The sequence below is a fragment of the Pseudoliparis swirei genome, chromosome 7, assembly GCF_029220125.1.
Source record: "Pseudoliparis swirei isolate HS2019 ecotype Mariana Trench chromosome 7, NWPU_hadal_v1, whole genome shotgun sequence".
NCBI lineage: Eukaryota > Metazoa > Chordata > Actinopteri > Perciformes > Liparidae > Pseudoliparis > Pseudoliparis swirei.
In genome coordinates, this window is record NC_079394.1 from 8,883,168 (window position 1) to 8,904,352 (window position 21,185).

At 42.5% G+C, this 21,185-nt stretch overlaps 1 protein-coding gene across 8 annotated transcripts in view; it reads right to left on the minus strand.

Moving 5' to 3' along the window:
- fbrsl1 (fibrosin-like 1) overlaps window positions 1-2,351 on the minus strand; it is a 263,354-nt gene extending 261,003 nt beyond the window's left edge. For 5 of the 8 annotated variants that reach the window (XM_056418090.1, XM_056418087.1, XM_056418086.1 and 2 more), the window contains exon 1: window positions 969-2,350. In XM_056418090.1, the coding sequence (XP_056274065.1) occupies window positions 969-1,271 (303 nt within the window). In that variant the 5' untranslated portion in view covers window positions 1,272-2,350. Of the gene's footprint in view, window positions 1-968 lie in introns of all 8 variants that reach the window. The other 3 variants (XM_056418085.1, XM_056418084.1, XM_056418083.1) reach the window with 1 other exon arrangement.
- Between the last annotated feature and the right edge of the window lie 18,834 nt (window positions 2,352-21,185).

Here is a 21,185-nt window from a genome sequence, read left to right on the forward strand (position 1 = left end):
GAGGATGTCATTGAAATGAGGTGGCCCGTGGTATGATCCACAGGCTTTCAAATGAGGTCATCATCTTAAAATATACAGACCTCAGTGGGCTAGCTATGTTTATCAAAGCTGGTGATTTATGTTGCAACTACAGTCGCGCTACCATTCCCACAATAAGCCATGGAAAAAGCACACGCCCGCCTCTCTGCTTTGTTAGTCAGCCTGATGTCCCACTGGGAACAATGTTTTCTTTGTCACTTGAAACCCAATGAGATAAAAGAGATAAGAGGATGTCACAAGAGAACCTCCTTTGTTCCTAAAATCACTCCACGAACATCAGACACGCCACACCATAATGACAGCTGCACAGTTATCAACACATGTGCTATCAGCCTGTAATAGATAAATGGTAGTTTATCAAAGAGCAACATGTCAAGGGTGCTCTGACAACTCACAGTGCATCAGAACTTCCAGAGCCGTTACTGACACCGCAGCACCTGTTTAGTTTCCTCAGCAGACCATATGCTGCTGATGATTAAACATCCCATTCACAAAACCTTGAGCTTGTAATAATATTTAAACAGAATTGTGCGCGACAGTGATTGTCTCACAGTTTCATGTCAAGGACTCCAAACAGACACACATTCCCATCCACGAACCCGGTAACCCAAAGAGGGAACATTGGTTCCGTTCTTGGGATTAGTTTTGAACATTGTGATGTGAACCAAGGATTAATCAGGTGTATCTTGAGCCTCTGAGCATCCCTATCAGAAGATTAGAGGAGTCATCCTTATCCGGTCTAATTGGCATCATCTCTAGTCAATTAGAGACGAATTAGACTAGTCCTCAGGTTGCTGGAGTGAGTGGGGGGCCTCAAGGACCCCATATTTGAGAACCACTCCACTGTTGAAGAATGCTGCACACACACACACACACACAAACACAAACAAACAAACAAACAAACACGGACTGATCCGGTTCCTTCCTACCTCCAGACGGTCCAGGCTGATGAAACTGGCGATAGCAAATCCATCAATGATGTCCTCCTCCTGCGAGCTGGACTCCCGTCTCTTCCGCCGGGGGGTACGCGGAGCTCTGGCTGTGGCTGCGGGGCGCGGCGCCTTCTTACCGGGCAGGGAGGCGGCGTCCCTCCCCGGACTGTGTCCCTCCCTGTCGGAGCAGGAGGATTTGGGGTCGGGGCTGCGGGCGTCTCTGCTTCCTGCCTCCCGCAACCTCCGCACCCTCTCCCGCTTGGTCCGGCACCTCCGACCCGGTTTCAATTTCCCCTCCATGTTGTGGGAGAACGCTTACAGTGTCAAGGAGAAAGATAAACACAACTCCACAGCAGGCGCTCGGCGGACCGCTCGCTGCAGCGCGTTATAACAAGTAACACGCACTGGACTGGCAATTGCAAGCAGCGCTATAACGGAAGATAGCGCTGCGCGTGTGTGTCAATAACAACGCAAATCAAATATAGCCTTACACCACTCAATGACCTTGAGTATAAACCTCCGCAATCTCCATTACGATCAGAAAATGTTCAGGTATTCCACTTGGGCGAGCAGAAAGCGACGCGGATCCGCGCGTTACGGTTGTCACGAATCGGCGCTATGTCGACGCGGTAACCGCTAAAGCAGGTGCAAAACGGCGAACGGGTTCAGAAGATCCACGCATTGTAGCCGCTTTGTAACTTTTGTGGCATCGGGATTGAATAACAAGCGCTGTTGTCGCCTAGGCTCGCTGCGTGCTGCAGACGGCGCAGAGAAATCCGGTCGCTGGCCGTTGTTGTTTTCCACCTCCCCGATCCATGATCCAGGGCTGTCAGGGGAAGAGCTCTGCGCTCTCCGTCCGAAACAAAACGCCTGGCGGACAAGTAGCCTACGTAGAGGATCGATCGAGTGAATAATCCCGTCCGCGGTGAGTTTTACACCATATTCCTCTCCCCGCTGCCGGCTGCAAAAGGGATCCCGAGTCTGAAAGCTACTTATGCGCAATATTCCCTAAATGATCCGAACCGTCCGAATAAGACAGCCATCCAGTGTGTAGCCAAACTCCACGAGGCGATGAAGCGGTCTATTCCAGTTTAGATCATGTTGAGTTTCCTATAAATCCACTCCGGTCCGTCCCTGTGCGGCTCCGCTGCTCCGGGGCTCGTGGTATTTTCTATTCGCATAAGAAGGCTTTGATAAGTGTCCTTAAAGCGACAGGAGTGATTACAATTTCCTCTCCCGCCCCCCTCTCCTTCCCTTCATCCGAAATTAAGAGACACAGTCAAGCTTCAGAGAGCCCACACAACTGACGTATTTCCGCCAACTCTGGCCTACAATTTACCATCGGAAGGAAGCTGCTGTAAAAACTCAACACAAAAAAAGGGAAAACATCATTCTCGCGCACTGTAAGGCACACTTTGTCACACGGGGCACCGCGTGAGTCTGTCTGTGTGTCTGTGTGTGAGTGTGTGTGTGTGTGTGTGGGTGTGTGTGTGTGTGTGTGTGTGTGAGAGAGAGTCTGGCTGTGTGTGTCTTCTAGAGCTGCTGCCACATCATGCTTAATATCCCACTGACTGTGCTGTCACTGGTAATACATGCAAGGCACACACAGAGAGAAAGAGAGAGAAAGAGAAAAACACACACAGACAGACAGATATATATATATATATATATATATATATATATATATATATATATATATATATATAAATATATATTATCAATCAATCAGGCATTGACACCTTTCCATCCTGACCATTATATGGCGGCTTTTTCCAGCCTTTATGAATGTCTAAAAACTGTTCTTCATATGTGGCCGTAAGGTTATGTACTTTATATTGGCTTGATAGGAAGAAAGTGTAGCGACCACAACACGAGATTAAATCCATACTGTATACAACGGTGTGTGACTTTGTATTTGTTCGAAAGCATTTTTTAAGAAGAACAAAAAGTTGAATGTATGAAACAATATGAGAAATATCTGCTGTAAATGATAAAACCCTCGAATTTCTTTGTCACAATACAATAAAGGAGATATTCACAACACCATATATGAAATAGAAGCCTAGAGATTGATGTTGATACAGATGAAAGAGATTACGCATTTCATTTTAAATTAAGTCACAAAGTAAGTGTATACAACATCAAATCAAGTTACAGACGTCAGGGAAGTGGTGCCTCCGCTGGGAACGCCTGCTTAGTATTTGCATAATACTTTGTTTACTTGGAAACTCGCTCTTCACTCTGAGTAAATGAAGCTTGTGAACCCGCCAGCTTTTATGCTAGCTTTAATTCCCTCTAAGAGTGTTTTAAATTAATCTGAGAAAATACATTAAACAATTAAACTATCACAGCTGTAACTTAATGGTTAGAACATACCGTAGCAGAGCCTCGGGGAGTGCATTTGGATGGATGAAGGCAAGAAAAACAATTCAAAAAGACAGAAAAGATGACAGACACAAAGACAAGGTGAATTCAAAACCTGAATGATGCAACAAGATGCTCATAATAATCAGCAAAGGCCATTGACTCTTCCCATTGGCTATCTAATAAGAAAAGACGCTATGAACTCCATCATGACGGTTTGCAGTTCTCATTAGTAAGAGTCAGATGGGGACTTGTGGGGAGAAGATGAACACTTAATAACAGAGGCTTACTGGTAATTATCTCACAGAAAGATGTGCGAGCAGAAGAAAAATCACAATATTCAGCCGGTGTGAAATATTGCATGTAGGAATCCTCTGGCTCATTATTTGATCTCCACAGCACAGAAATCAGTGGAAGCAAAGCATCGAGAGCCAGCCTGACATATGTAGCCACTTAGTGCGCTGGTTCAGGTGTGGGAATCTTCCTTTGTGTCGAGAGTCTTCTGTGAAACTGCGAGCCGATGCATCAAAATGCAAAAAACTACTTTTATGCAAATAGTGTGCGCTGCGGGGGTAAATTATCCGGAGCACTTTAGGTGATTAAACCACGGACTGCATTGAGTGAGTGAGCATGATGACGTTTTTATGACACACTGCTGTGTCAGGTTACACGGTGTAATCTATACGCGAGTACCAACATGTTACACTTGGTCGCTGCAGAGCACTTCTATGCCCTCGTGCACTTTCATTTTAAGCAGCGCGCGTATTGCACCTGCACGATGCTTTGGAGAACCATAACCAGGTGAGTGGCGCATTAATCTCTGAGCAAATGGACCTCACGGGAACTGGAGACAGTATTATTTTCATGCGACTTTAACCTCTGTGACCACGGTGAATAACCGGCTCTCTGTTTGAGCAGTTTTTGCAGGAACTAATTCAGTAAGGAGATTAAAAATAGGGGGAACAGGTATGGTGAGAGGGCCGTGGAGGAGAGGGAAGAGATTACCTCTGTTTCTTCCATGCTACTATTTGCTGTGAGCTTAATCCAGAGCTACAGACTCTGAGCTCCCACATCGCAGTCATTCAAACACGAGTCTCTTTGAAACGCTTGGCCCCGGCTGTGCTGGAAGCCGAGGGGAGGGAGCCTGTCATGCTTTTATGATATTCAAGCGCCAGGATTGTTTTTCTCTGCCTCTGCTACGACGATAAGGATTCATTTGATGTCATCGTGGTCAAGTTGCTTCTTGTTTAAAAAGGGGTTTATTTTACCTTGAGATAATTCCAAGCGTATAGCATGGGATGGAGAGGTGGAGGATCTGATGCAAGCGATACAAAAGAAAAGAAAAAAGGAATTCTCCTCAAGTACACACCGTATCCTTTGAGAATATAGCCCCACAGAAATCAATACCCCCGGATTTCACACAATAACACAAGGCAGCTGTAAAACACGAATCCCTAGAGTTGTGAAGAAAATTAATTATGTTGGTCCCGCGACATTATTTGTCCACAGTCGATATATTCGGACCACATTCACCGATTGTGGAAGCCGTCTCTCGGCTGTCTTACGGTATAATAATCGTTCTGCCTTGCAACGCATTGCCAGACAAGAACATCCGTAATGGACCAGTGTGCCAGTGCATGTTTTTATTTGTATTTTATTTGATATCTGACGCAAGCTCTTTCCAAAGCCTTGCTCACTACAATATATTGTATTTGCAAATAACATAATTGGCAGAAACTAATTACGGGTCTATGAGGGGACACTCATGCATTCATATCAGACAAACTGCATGCCGATCCAATCTTTAAACTACCCTGCACAATTCTGGGTATGTGCTGGAATGACTAAGGATGTCAGTCGGTCTGCCAGTCCACCACTTTGGTCCAAACTAAAATGTAACTGTAGAAACCATTTGATTGAGGGCCAATATATTCAGTACCAAATGTCACAGTTCCTAGAAGATGTGTTCTGCACAGCTTGGTGATCCTAGTGCCACCAGCAGGTTGACATTTCTGTCTTTTGGTGACATGTCTCGACAGACTTGGTGGATTGAAGTGCAATTGGGTTCAGATATGCACTGCGACCAGAGGGTACATCCTCATCCGCTGATTGACAACAACTTGTTTACAGCCAGTCATGTCAACAGGCCATGACTCCTCATGACTCAGATGATCCCCGACATTTTCTCTCACCCCGCCATGAAGCCGACGTGTGTGTTTTTGAGTGAAATGTCTCATCAACTATTGGATGGATGGCCATACTATTTGGTGCAGACATTACTGCACCCTCAGGATGAATGGTCACTATATAAGTCCCATAAATGTTCATCTATTGCTTCTAGATCAGATCAAACATGTCATTTGTTCAATACTTTGGTTTCTGACCATGTACTTGCAAAATGTATGATATTCCCATCAGCCTCCTCTGCACTTTGCGGTTAGAGTTAATTAGCATTTGTTAGCACGGGCACCAGCTGGACTGTCACATTAACCATTGCAATGTTATTTAGTGAGTGTTCGTGGTGCATTTAAAAGCACCAGTGTGAGTGAGGACAGCCTCACATATGGCACGCACCACGTACAGTCTTATTGTCCTTAGGAGGACTGTCAGTTTGTCAGTTTTTCTGACAGATTATCCCAATATTTTCCCCAAAACGTTGTTTATTTAACAAGAAGCAGCACACTCATGTATAGCCGCAGTGGCAGCCAGCTGTTTTGAATATGGAGCTGTTAGATTCTAACTGAGACGTCTCAGTTTGATGCCCTCGCTGTCAGTGAAGAATTGCTGTGAGGGGAAACACAAGACGGTGCCTGTAGGCTTCCGGCTGCCTGCGCGACACATCATGGAGTAATTCACTAGTTTGGTGGCAATTTACAGGCAAACTCAACAAGAAAACTGCCCGGGGCCCCTCGAGCAACAAGCTCTCTCTCGTGAAACTAGGGCCAACAATGGGATTGCCTGCAAACCGCCACATGAAAAATTAAGCTGCTCCCTCCACAGACAGAGATTACACATCCTGCCTTTCTGAGAGCCTCCGTGCACACTCCCCTCATATCTTGTCCTCTCCTCTCCTACTGTCGCTTTCTTCATCTCTCTTGTTTTCTCCCCCCGCCTGCTATCTGCACAGCCTGTGTTATTTAGATCTAATGCAGCGCCAGCGCTCCCTATCTTTGCTTCAAAGACAACAGCTGTTTGTTTCATGTTTAACACAGATGAGTATTTAGAGACTGGCTGATTTCGCATGAGCCTCTCAAATATTGCATGTGCAATTTTAAAATGCCTTCAGGTAATCACGAATCATGAATGAATCATAGTTTATTGAGGAAAGTCAAACAGAAGTCCCCAACTTAAATAAGTGAGGTAACAGCAGGGGATTAGTCAAGAATATGATAGGAAAAGCAGCGAGGTGTCAATAATTTAATGCAGTAGGTTGTAAATCTAAGTGCCTTTGGATATTTCATACTACTGGGAGCAAAGTTTAATCAAACAGAGAGATTGGCCCCAGAGCTGTGTGGGTGAGAGAGCTGGATTTATTGGCAGCCCTTGAACAGGCAGTAGGGCTTTTATTACAGGCATTATTCAGGGCAAAATTAGCAATGTGACCTGCTATTTTAGAGAAATAAATTGAGTTAAGAGATTGATGTGGTTAAATGTCATGTTAAATGTCATTATTTGAGTTATTCTAAGCCATAAGGGGATATGTTTCTGTTCCCAGAATTTTTTTTTTCACAATACTTTTATACTCTACTAAGAATTCTCACTTCTCTCTTTTTGGTTCCAGGCATTGCTCAACATTTTGAGCGAAATGCCATAATGTTTTTTATTGATCCGCGATGTCTGGTGCTCTCTGTGATGCTAAAGTAACAATGCTCCCTGCCTCTCCATATCACATCAACAGATGTTGTGACAGAACAGTTTTTCATAAGAGACCCCAAAGGCGGTCGATCGTTCCCCAGAACTGGGCTTCGATTTCCGTCGGTCTGTGGAAGGATAAAGTGGAGGACGTTTTCTGAGTTTATCATGATGATCACTGTACTCACTACACGTTTAGTAGCAGGGGTGTCATGCAAGCCACAATTCTGGTGATGGGGGCACACTTAGAGCAGCGTGCATGGGGGTCCTTGAGGGGCATACATTCACATCAAATGCCCACAATGCAACTTAATTTAGAGAAGATAGATAATAAAACTAGATAACTCACACACAGATGTCCGACCCTCATAATCATCATCATCCTAATGACTCCATTATAACTCTGGAATGGTCCGATAAAACATATTTGAATTACATCTACATTCATTTGTTTGAAGGAAAAAAGCGTATCCCTATAAATCCAACCAAAGCTAAACTATCTCTTGCTCTATCAACCTCCTGACTGAGGACCAGGCTGAATGATGGTCCTCTGCTTCTTGACCTGGACATAAGAAATGGGATTCAGTGCTTTGCTATCTCTAACCTGCGATAGTGATGGTAAACTCATCAGATTCACAGAGCTCTCCTTTACCAATATTAAATAGGATGCTATGCTAAACAACCAGATTGAGAGATGGTTTCTAATTTTAGCCGATACTAGCCGACTATCTCGCAAAGCAAGCAATGCTTCTCATTCTCCAGTGCAATTAAGTGTGTTTAACTCATTGCACTTTATTATCACATGTTTTCAAAAGGGATTGATGTCCTAGGAACCGCTTCAGCAACACATCGTTAAACTGTAGCCTACTCTCCTCCAGCATATTGCACACTGAGCAGAGACCTAGTTGAGCATAAAGACGGCCATTTGGGGGAAACTGCAAATCAAGAATTATCAATAATCTGGCGCACAACCCTCTTTAATACCACACATTATAGTGTGTACACGTTGAGGTTTTTGTACAGATTAAACAAAAATATGTGTTTATCATATGTGTGCTTCTGAGCACAGAAAATCAGAAAAGATGTTTAATGTTTAGACAGAAGGACCAGTTCCAACTCTTTGAGCTAAGCTAAGCGTCTCCAGCTTCATATCAACAGACAGACATGAATGGTATCAATCATCTATTCCTACTACCTCTAGAAAGTGAGCTTGTATCCCAAAATCTCCAACTGTTTGTCTTTTAATCAACAGTATTTTAATCAAAACATGTGGAGTTAATTAAAAAGCTGACTAGCTTAAAGGTCAATGGATTCCTTTAAGCAAAATTGAGCTGATTCTGAAAATTAATTTTTGAAAATTCCTTGTAATGTATTTTTGCCTGATTTGCTTGGCGGAGTGCGCCCGTGATTAGACTGCTTTTAGGCTCAGTGGAGCGAAACAAAAAAGGCTGATTTACTCACTTGGGATTAGTATCAAAGTCTCACCGAAAAAGGGCTTTTAAGGATAGTCTGTGTAGCTGTCAGAGCGTTTCTGTTAAAGTCTGACCCCAGTTGTTATGCATCGTACTCGGTACACAACATGAGGATAGGCAGAGATTGACAGGGTGTGAGTGGTCTCTTTTCTCTGGTGCTTTGTGAGAGACAGGAAAGTATTCCCACTGGTCACGCTGTAATTAGCACCCGGGCCACCAATCCCCAGAAGCTGCAGCGATCACTTGTGCCAAGTCCCCAAACAAGCGCCTCGCCAAACCTCCCACACACACAAAGCCCGCTCTCCCTCCTTTCATTCCCACTTGGTTCTCACTCCGGCGTTCGTCAACATGCGGCCGTGTGGTAATGCACCCTGTAAATGTTCACGAGTGGCGGATCTTTCAACCTCGAATGCCGTGTCACACAACGCCACATTAGCAGAGGTGATGGCACAGGCTGACACAATGTAAGACGTGTGAGAGAGAGAGAGAGAGAGAGAGAGAGAGACCTCAGCTTCATTATTATTAATTATTATATAAGAGACTTTGCAGACCTTTTTAAAAATTAATAAAAGTATCACCAGTGCTGCTCCACATTTATAGTGTACAGTAGTTGTCGGGTTTACATTCCTTACTCAATCCCATATTTAGTGTCTGTCTGCTGATACAAGATACACTGCATATGCATGATGTTTTATACTCATAGTACTACGGATATAAATGTATTCTCAGACTTAATAAATAATTCTTAGATATTCAATAGTAGATGTGTGTAAAGGAACATTCAGATGTTCTGTATCTCTATCGGAGCACTCAAGGAGCTGGTGAAGCAGCGATTGTACATGGTTGTTCTTTGATGCTCATCACGCAGGCTGTGCAGAGTTAACAACACGCGTCTCCACAAATAAACACGATCCAAACCCATAAATGCCACAGTGTTGTGTTTCTTTGAGTAGTGCCGACACACATAATCTCAAGTGTTAATATGGTGCATACACTCAACCGAGCAATTCAAAGGCTTGCTGAATAACGAACCAGTGGGAAGAATAGAATATCAACGATGAGCAGATTGAAAGTTAAAAGGCTGTAAAATGAGCGGGACTGTGAGCGGGCGTATTATGCTCGGCTTCTTATAACGCTCCCCTGGCTTTCACCAGGCTCTTGATTAGCAAACAGCAGCCCTCGAGATAAAACTGGATTTGCATGTTAAGAGACTTGGAACTTGTCATGCTTGCATCTAGGCCTACTTTGTGCAAATGAGAGATCACAATTCTTTAGGTGCTGCTTCTTCTTGCAGGAAGGCTTCCGATTTCCTCTTTTATTTTATGACCTTACTTATTATGCTATACCGACTCATATTTTATACTCGTGTCCGTATGTTGTGACCTTGGCGGTTGACTTTGTCCTCCAGTGTGCATATATTGTGAAGAACTGGTTCCCCTGGCATGCTTGTTTAGACTTATTGCAATAATAACACTAGGTCAGGTCACGTTTGATTACACATAAGTTTGGGACACCAGTGTGTCTTAACTCATTGTTTGCATAATTATGAATCTATTTTATAAGCTTCTGGATGAATATTTGCACAAGCTGGATTTGCATTCATACATAATATAATTACTCACGTTTAAATGCAAAACTAGACACATTCACAGGTCTGACACATTATGTTTATAAATAAACAAGATAATTAAAAAAGTACCACAAGGATTGGCATACACTGTGAGACACTGTGAGTAAATGTATTGATCATTTGATTTATATATGAAGACAAGACATGCTGAGGGAACCCAGCGCATTACCACTGAAAAGAATATTGGCGTTATCTTTGATCGGGACTTGTCCTTTAACTCCCACGTAAAGCAAATCTCAAGGACTGCATTCTTTCATCTACATAATATTTAAAAAATCAGGCACATCTTGTCTCAAAAAGATGCAGAAAAATTGGTTCACGCGTTCGTTACTTCGAGACTGGATTACTGCAACTCCTTATTATCAGGCTGCTCTAATAAATCTCTTAGGTCCCTCCAGTTGATCCAGAATGCTGCAGCTCGTGTTCTCACTAAAACTAAGAAAAGAGATCACATCACTCCTGCACTAGCTGCTCTGCACTGGCTCCCAGTAAAATCAAGAATCACTTTTACAATTCTTCTCTTAACATACAAAGCCTTGATTGGTGATGCACCATCATATCTTAAGGAGCTTGTAGTACCATATTGCCCCACTAGAGAACTACGCTCACTAAATGCGGGACTACTTGTAGTTCCTAGAGTCTTAAAAAGTAGAATGGGAGCCAGAGCCTTTAGTTATCAAGCTCCTCTTTTATGGAACCAGCTTCCAATTTCAGTCCGGGAGGCAGACACAGTCACCTCGTTTAAGAGTGGACTGAAGACTTTCCTCTTTGACAGAGCTTATAGTTAGGGCTGAATCAGGTTCACCTGGTCCAGCCCCTTGATATGCTGCTATAGGCTTATAGCTGCTGGGGGACGTTTTAGGATGCACTGAGCACCTATCTCCTCTTTTTTTACTCCTTAGGGATGAATGTTCATCTCTCAATCACACGTTACTAACTCTGCTTTCTCCCCGGAGTCCTTTTGACTTCACGTCTCATGGGGTCATCGGACCCTATGAGACGGCATAGATCCTATCTGCTGATGGATCATCGAGGTCTGGGTCGTGGAATTCCTGCTACCGACCACCCCACTGCCCTGTTGAGACTCCGCCCACTGTTGAGACTCCGCCCACTCCTCCTCTCTACCTCCATCTGCCTGATGGATCGTGGAGGTCTCCATCGTGGAATATGCCTACTATGAACTATTCATACACTCTGTCATATTCATTGAATGTATTTTAACTCTAAATCTGTCCTTCTGTACACATTACATCTATTACACCTGTCCATCCTGGAGAGGGATCCTCCTCTGTTGCTCTCCTGAAGGTTTCTTCCCTTTTTTCCCCCCTGAAGGGTTATTTGGCAGTTTTTCCTGATCCGATGCGAGGTTCTGGGGCAGGGATGTCTATGTGTACAGATTGTAAAGCACTCCGAGACAAATTTGTAATTTGTGAAATTGGGCTATACAAATAAACTGAATTGAATTGAATTACTTTAATGTGGAAAAAGCAGTCGTTTGAGTTCACTCTTAGTAATGACTTAGTTAAATATAATTATAATGTATGACCTGGATCATAAGGTATTCACCAACTTGCTGATTAATTATTCAGGCCCAAAATGATATATCTCTGATTACAGGACTGTCTCAGAAAATTAGAATATTGTGATAAACTTCTTTATTTTCTGTAATGCAATTCAAAAAACAAAAATGTCATGCATTCTGGATTCATTACAAATCAACTGAAATATTGCAAGCCTTTTATTCTTTTAATATTGCTGATTATGGCTTACAGCTTAAGAAAACTCTAAAATCCTATCTCATAAAATTTTAATATTTCCTCAGACCAAGTAAAAAAAAAGATTTATAACAGCTGAGTGTTTGTCAAGGCTCAGGAAACCCTTGCAGGTGTTTCGAGTTAATTAGACAATTCAAGTGATTTGTTTAATACCCTACTAGTATACTTTTTCATGATATTCTAATATTTAGAGATAGGATATTTGAGTTTTCTTAAGCTGTAAGCCATAATCAGCAATATTAAAAGAATAAAAGGCTTGCAATATTTCAGTTGATTTGTAATGAATCCAGAATGCATGACATTTTTGTTTTTTGAATTGCATTACAGAAAATAAAGAACTTCATCACAATATTCTAATTTTCTGAGACAGTCCTGTATGTGTGACAGTATATGTTCATCATTACAAATGGAGAGAGTTTCTAACAGCGAGTTTATGTGCGAGCAGCTATCTTTTGTAAATTGATAGATGCATTTGGGCAAACGTGTTTAGCCTCTTGCTTGATTCTACAACACAATGATTTTCTTCTGCAGCACTGCATGCATCCAATAAAAAAATCATTACTTTAATGCCATCATCTAATCCCTATAAAGTATAGAGGATCCAGTCTGGAGAAGCTTAGCTGATTTTTTTTCATGAGTAACTGCCACTTCCTTTCAAATGATAGAATCTCATTTTTGAACAGACCTGGATTTAGCCCTGGAGCAAAGTCAAGTCCTTCTGTAATAATACCAAATACAGGAACGGATACGGTCGAAAACCTTTCATCCATTTTTCATGCTTGTTTAACTTTTCCTACACCACACTAAATCCATTTTCCACACAAAGTTTGAGGAGCCCTCGCTCAAGATTGGTGCAGACAGCTTGTTAAATATGCATCGGCTGAGCGGCGGGCAACCTGCTGAAGTGGCAATGTACCTCACCTCCAGCTGAACAGTGACTGAAAGATAGAGCCCACTGTGAATCACAAGCTCAACGTCTGTAGCCTTATAGAAAAGGCTTGTGTGACACTTCTCCACATGCGCTGGAAAAGTATTCAAATTGCACAATATCACCCAAATATCTCCCAGGCATGGCAGCCGCAGCAGCCAGGCGAGCGATGTACGAGTATCTTTAATCCTGTCAGTATATTTAACAAAGGTAACCAACATAAATGTGTAAAAGTTGATGTCTATGTAATGTTCTCTGAATCCAACAAGGTCTTGTGTGCTCCCTAAATCCAACGAGTTATCACATGTTCCCTCAATTGAAATAAAAACATATGTGTTCTCCAAATCCAACCAAACAATGTATGTTCCCCAGCTCTGAGAGCTCATGTTTGGATTCCCTCAATCCAATAACACCTCTTTTGTGTGTGTTCTAAATACATTTTAGTATCATGTGAAACCTTGTACGATGCGTGTCACCCACAGTGTGCCTGTATGTTGCTGTTTTGTGAGTCACTGTCTCTTCAACGCTGTCTCCCAGCTGATCTGCAGTTAATCTTTAGTTCATTTGAATAATAACAAAAGGTACTTCCTGCTGCAGCCAGGTGAGCTTGGCTCCCCAGAGAGGGCTCATAGTCCGAAACACCAGCAAGACTTCCCCGACTCAAGTTATTTCTTGCATGCGTGGGCTCATGTTCAATGTGCTTTATACGGACTGAAATATACTCTGAGCTTTTTAACATTTCACTGTCAATATTTAGCAGACTACCCACAGAGCTGCCGGGAGCTAATGGTTTTCATTAAATCTGATTTAAAGCATCAGCCATCAAATATAAGAAATGTAAGCAATTGCAGCCTGTGGTAAAAAGAATTGTTTTAGTTTCATCAAGGCATACATTTAGGAGCCTCTTTCCTTTTCATGTCCTTGTGATTGAATAGACAGAAACATCAATGATGGGTCAGCGTTTAGAGTCTGTTCCATAGAACGATGATTTATTTCTGTCTGTTCAGATACAGAAGAGACCCTTTCTCTTTGGTGGGGAGTCCGTCAGAGAAAAGAAATCCTCAAGGTAAGTCAACAAGTAGCGTCCAACAGATTGAGGACATGGCTTTGTTTCCGCTGATGCCTCCATTTGGTGGGCTTCCAGGTGGCAGCCAGGCTTCCAGTGCTGGGCTGTTCTGCTGCAGGCTTTGCTCATTGATCTCTTCTCTCCTGAGATGCAGTTCATCCAGTGGCGGCTGGTGAAATTTTGTTTGGGGGGGGGCGCAGTTGGGCGACGCGGTTTAAATAGCACTCAACAATGAGAAGAAAAGAGGTTTTGAGTAGAATATTCTAAAAAACTAAACTTTATTTCAAGAACACAGCGTGCTCAACACTGTCCAATAATAACTATCAACACACTGTAACTTTGGGCATGAGAGGTTCAGAGCAGAATGCTTTAAGAAACATTGGGTTGGGTTTCAGAGGTTTGCAAAATAAAAGAGTTTCACCCTCACATGAAAGAGGTTCAGAGCAGAATAGAGTCAGAAAGAGATCACATGTTACATTGGGTGTTTGACAGAGTAGCCCCACTACTGTAAAGAAAAGTAGCCCTCCTCTCTTTAAAGTTGGCAAACTTCTCAATAACTCTCTGGTTAAAGTCAATCATGTCTGTGACGAGACTGTTTCTATTATTCTTGAGGGAATGTGTCTGTTTTTCCGAACTTCTTCGTTATGTTTTCGATGCCAGTTCGGTCTCCTTCTGCTGCTCTGCTCTGCAAACAGGGTTAGCTTCATGCTGTTAGCTCGTTAGCTCCATGCTCTTAGCTAGATAACTGCGGCAAGATTCGTTCTTTACACTTGTCCGCAGCTCTTTAGACCCCTCACCCCGTTGTAGTCCAGAGTGTTTCAGTCCCAGGACTTTGGAACAACAGACAGGGGAAACTAAACAGCGCATTACTCACTGAGCCTCCAGCTAACCAGCTCCGGTTAGCAACCTGCTCGCGTAGCTCTGTGGAGCTCTCTGATTGAATGATACCGGTCTCTGATTGGCCGAATAGTCCAATCACGTGAAATAAGAAACGATGTGATTGGCCAGGGCGCAAATTTTTGCTCCCCAAGATTCACGTTTCATCCGCCAATGAGAAGCCGTCCTTGCCGCAACGACCGTGAAATGTTTGCTCGCTGCCGTACACACACGTTTGGCCGGCGCCCCGAAAATGGGGAGGGGCTTCTCTCCGTGAAGATGAATGGCGATATGTTATTAATGTCACATTTCACTGAAGTGGTTGTTGACAGGGGCTTACGGTCTCCCACACACATTTAGCGCATCAACACGGTATATTTGCTATTTAAATGATTTGGTATATAATGTTTTTTGACAGTATATATTATATATTTTTCTTCTTCTTTTTTTTTCATCTCAAAATGTTAAGAAATTTATGGACGCACCGCCACTGAGTTCATCTCCAAACACAAAAGATCTGCCACGGAGAAATCCTTTTCTCCACTTCTGCTTTTACTCCCCCTGAAAAGGAGCTGCTGTGTGTCTTTGATACAGCGAGCAAGATGAAGATCATACTTTTATCCGAGCGTAAGCGAAAACAGGTAGACACACATTCATAGATAGAGCAAATGCTTTCACGCATGTGGCCCCAGAAATGCACACTTTCTCATCCCGCTGCGCCTAAAGGAGTTCTCACAATTTGTGCGAGATGAGAGGCAGAGAAGGAGAGAGACAAACTGAGGCAGAGAGAGAGATTGGATGTATTCTCCGCCTCACTTCACTTCTCTCTGGCACCCAGAGGCTTCTCCAAAGCTTTTAGTAAAAACACAAGCGGCTGTGTGATGGATCAAACAGCCGCGGCAGCCACTTCCTCGTCTCCCCAGCAAACTACCGGCTTTGATATTTCAGTCACTATCAGCCCCTGTGTTGTGTCTGTTTTATTCACTGCCAGGTGAATTAAACTGTTCCTTTGGTCCTCCTCATGCCCCCTCTTCCTCCTCCACCTCCATCCCTACTCCCCTCATCCGCCTCCCTCAGTTGCACCCTGTCTGTCTCCAATTTGTTCCAGACTTCCCTTCCCCAAGATTGACTTCCCGTAAAGGTTGCTGTGTTCCACGCTTTGGTCCTTCTGGCTAAAGTTGAAGGATGTATTTGCCATTGTAATTACTGCCGTCCCTGTGGGAGAAGGTACGATTGGCTTCCAATCTCTTTATGTGAGCCTGTTGGAATTTAACGGAAGTAGAGACATGTCGCTGAACCCATTCACTTCTTCTTTCCCATCGGGTCAAGCATGTCATGTTGTAAATGTATGCAAAAACACTACACAACTTGATTTTCATTATCAGATTAAGGGACTTCAAGACCATGTTGATTTGTTCCCCCACTTAATCCTTTGACTATTAAATCTTGATGCCCTCTTGTAATTTAATACCAACCGTAGAGAAATGTGATTGGCAGGAGCCAGCTGGAACAGAGTAGCACAGGAATAGAAAAACGATCGCGGGCATCTGTCCAACTGTCATGTTTGTTTTCGTTGGGAGCTCATATTTTCATTGGTGACATAGCGTTGAAATTCAGATATATGTTGGAGTTCAGGAAACAACGCTTGTTTGAATCTTACTTAAAATGTACAGTATATGTTTCCCTATTCCTTAAGATGAGCGAGTTTCTGACAACCTTTAGGATTTTATTTGTTTTACCATTAAACACCAGAATATTTCAAAGCAACTCTGTCCCTCAGCAGTACTGGCACATATAATAGTACCATTGTGCCTGTTCTAATGTAACACCTTACCGTATGGTAGAGCTCAGCTTCAAACTGTGCAGAAACCTTAAGCCAAACAAACATGGTTCCCATCGTCCTGAGATCTCTGGACTGGTTGCCAATTTCTCTTAGAATCAATTATGTCCTCTTACAACACGCGAGGCCAGGTGCTGAGTACATCTGTGAGCTTTCAACTCACCACTGTCCCAACAGACCAAGCTGAGCCAGGCGGGAGTCCAGGTTAAAAGCAAGCAGAGATTGAGCCTTTGCGGCATGTGTACCTTGGCTTTGGAGGTCTGCTGGCCTTATACTTAAATACTCAAAACACATTTTATAGTCGTCTTCCTGACCACCTCGTAAACATCTTGTTTACAGAATACCACTCTGTAATATGACCAACGGTCTTTATGTTAGAACTTTAGCATTCTCCTTCATCATTTTTTTTGCAGTTATACAATTTGTATATTGGACCAATTTTATGTTTCTGTTTTGTATCCTTGTGTCTGAATTATTATTGTTTTTACTGCTTTTATTGGTTGTTCTTATGCTACCATACATCGTGATAATGATCATTAGTTTGAGTGTTTCTTTTACTTTTTTTCTATCTTTATGGATCCTATAACTGCATGTTCAAAGGGCATATATATTATGTATATAATTTGCTTAAAAAGTATTCGGCATACCTTTATTATGTTTAATCATCTTGTGTCATGTCCCGCCTTATACTCTGACTCACACAGCTGAGATGTCCAATACTAACACCTCAGTGTGTTGCTGAGCGGTGTTCTTGTGCCGTTTTACACCAATACTGTACCATGATTAGCTGGCATCTCATGGAGAAAAGCAAGCATGAGTAATTGATTGTTTCCATTCAAATGGTTCTATGATGACATCTTGAACTGTGCAGTGATTCTGAAAGAGTAATCATAGACCTGACGTCTCTGACAGGAGACGAGCGGTATCAATGTCACATTGACTGACAAATCAGATGTGATTCATGCAGCAACAGTGGCATGCTGAATAGGCAATAACCATGAGCTTGTATAAACCTAATTAAACCAAACATCACCACATCAATGATCCCCTATCTCATGTATTGATTAGCTATATGTAACAATTGGAAAGTAATGACCTCCTGAAATTTGCTGTGTATTGGCAGAACCTCTTGCTCTTTTTATTGCTCGTGCTCTCAAGCGCTCTTTTCGTCGTGAGGCACATTTGCACTCGTGGGCCAGCCTCTCCATGACCTGCATTTCCAAAGAGCTAAATGAGACTCTCGCTGTGGCCCCCGCCATCCTATTGATCCCCCGATCTAGCTCTCCAAGTGAAGTTTATGCACTAAATTTAGTTTAGTGCTGAGGGCCCTCATAAATAATAGATCCATTGGTCGGGGGTGGAGGGAACATCACTGATTGATTTTAAAAAGAGAGAGAGAGAGAGAGAGACTGTCTGAAAGAAAAAGACAGAGGAAGAAAGAAAAGACCAGGTTTATTTATGTGAATCAAATCTCCTCAGTCATATTTCCAAAAAGTCTCATCCTAAAGTACATACAGGATATATCAATGCTATCATCTATCATCATTTTAATCTCCATGGGTAGCCTCGGGTACTTCACGGTGACAATTTAAAGAATAGAAATAGAGGCGGCCGTAAAAGAAGCAAAATGAGATGAATAGCCTCATGAGCAACGGGGTTATGTAATGTTGCATGCAAACACATTATGTTGAGTCTCCAATGTGCTAACAGATGAGACGCAGATAAACGGGCATACATTCATCTGACACAAATCACATGGTGACCATAAACCTGTTGACCGTCAGTCACCAACAGGCAAGAGATGATGGTGCAATGAGAGAACATCCTACAAAGTAAAAGGGGAAATAGTTATGCAAATTGTGAGGATGTATGCATGAAAATTATAGCATCGACAGATGGGGATATTCGGTATATAAATGAGCATTATTAGTGAACCACAGCTGCTTAGACTGTATATAAAGAGTCTACAAACACAGATGTTGTGTGAGAAGTTATTCAACCTGTAACATATTTATCTCAGTAAACTATTATCAAGTTAAATGCTGTCAGACTGTAGCATAATCCATTTTGCAAAGCTACAATACAAAAAAAGCCACATGTTACCGTACCTGTTTATACATAACAATTGGAGATAAACAAATGTATTTATATTAGCCAATATTTTTGGCAGAGTTATAAACCTCTGATACAATCAACATCATACATAAGGTTACTCTAGACAATAAAATATATAGGATTGTAACAAGGACAATGCAATGAATAATACTACTCACAATGATAATGGCAGATATCCATCCATTGCAGAGAAACCAAAGTAAAGTAAGGGCTTAATTAGGAGCTTCCATTCAGATTAATCTATAATGTTAAATATGAGCAGTGTTGTTGGCTGATGTTAGATGGCTAATGAAAGATAAAGAGCAGCTTCCTGTGCAGTACTGACACACATTCATATGTCGTTTTCTTTTTTAAGACCATGTCACGCCCACTTACATATTACACACATTAATCAAATTCAGCCATAGATATTAATGATTTCCCCCAGCCTGATCAGTGGGCTTTAGGTGGGGCGGCTAGTTGTCAGAGGGGATCTTATTTGGATCTGGCTGCCTTGCCGCAGGATGCAGCCGTAATGACCGGCCTTCCAGCAGCCACACAACCACACTGAGCACGGCTCATCGCAGACAGCAGCCCTGCTACAGAATTATGTGGAGAGACCTGGCACCGCAGCACAAGATTTTCCAGCAGACTGCCTCTTGGGTTATGTTGACAGTGAGTAAGCCTTGAATTTACTCTGTCAGTCAATACATCCCCTCTCCCCCAAACCAGTGGGAATTGATAGATCGTTGGAGGTGTTCCTTTCTTCCTGTATGTTATAGCGATGCACTAATAAGATAGCAAGCCAACACTGGCTCACATAGCTGATCGGGCCTCTGCGACACAGTTGCCGATCTATTTAATCCAATTCTATGGTAATAAACCATATAAATGATACACTGGAATGTTCCTTAATGTTTACGTTTTGACCAAATTGTTGCTGCATGAAGAGGATTTTAATTTAATTGAACACTGTAATTTGTGTTAATTTTGGAGATTTATTTTTACCATTTTGCTGCTTTACAATTTATTATGTCGAAGTTAGGGTTAGGGTTATTAATTCCCAGGAGACCTCAGCCATCACAAAGCTGTCCCCAACAACACGTGTATACGCCTGTGTGTGTGTGTGTGTGTGTGTGTTTATGCGTCTACGCTCCAGAAAGCTCCTGCATCAAGGAACCGATCCCCAGAGCATTGCAGCAGGAGGTGTTTGTGCTTCCTCATCAACCAAAGCGCCAGAAGCCACCAGCTTTGTCTCATGTCCACTCTTTTTCTTGAGATAACATAAAGCATACACTAATGCTGGATTCATTTATAATAATGGTCTGACTTGTCAGGATTACTAATCAAAAGGAACTCCCACAAAGCGCAGGCTTCTGTGAGCTGCGTGGGGAGTCGCGCATGCGACAGCCGTATATATAACTGATTAAAATACTGTCACAATTGAGAGCGGAGGCCCCTGAGATCATATAGTTAAGCAATTATGCCTGCATGAACACTCAGAGGTAAGGGAGGAGCTGGTGTATGTTCCAGCTGTTCCGTCTCGGAGGGTGACAGGCGTCAGCACAGCCAGCCCTTGACCTTGCAGATCTGAAACAGCTGGCACATCAGCCATTGATCAACATGCAGCTCTCTTTTGAAAAGAATTGGCTGGGAATAGAGAAGATGGAATAGTACAGTGCAGAATGTCGCCGACGTGTGTAGATTAGATGCTCCTTACTTTTGTCATGTTCACGGTAACCTAATGGCATATCATAGCATAACATGTGCCAATTGATAGTTTTTGTAATTCTCTCAGGATATGAGCTCATCAGGACTGACTTGGAGTGCAACATTACAGCTTTAACCAAACTGGAAGCTGAAGCAGATTAGTTTGTGTATATTCACTAATATAATGCAACAAGCATGTTAATATGCCAATAAATGTACAACAACAGTCATCTTGTTATGTTGGGTAAATCAAAGGACACTTCTCTAGTTGGAAGTGCCATACAAGTAGTGAGTCAAAATACCCTCAAAACACTTGGCTAGGTGATAAATCAATGTATCAGTTAATTTGCATTAATGGTTCAGGACAATGTATAAAAATGAAAATAGATTTTGACTTCAACTTGGGTAATTATGGTACGTAACTGCCCGCCACCGCTTCCCTGACCTCCCGTTGTTCATAGTGTACACAACGCCAGAGGCTCAGTGTTTGACCTCGAGCACAGCTCTGTCCATTGTAGGTTTGTATAAAGTCTGGAGGAACAAGAAGCGGCAGCACGACATATTTAATCCATCTCAGATGAAACGTGTGCGTCACTTTCAGTTGCAA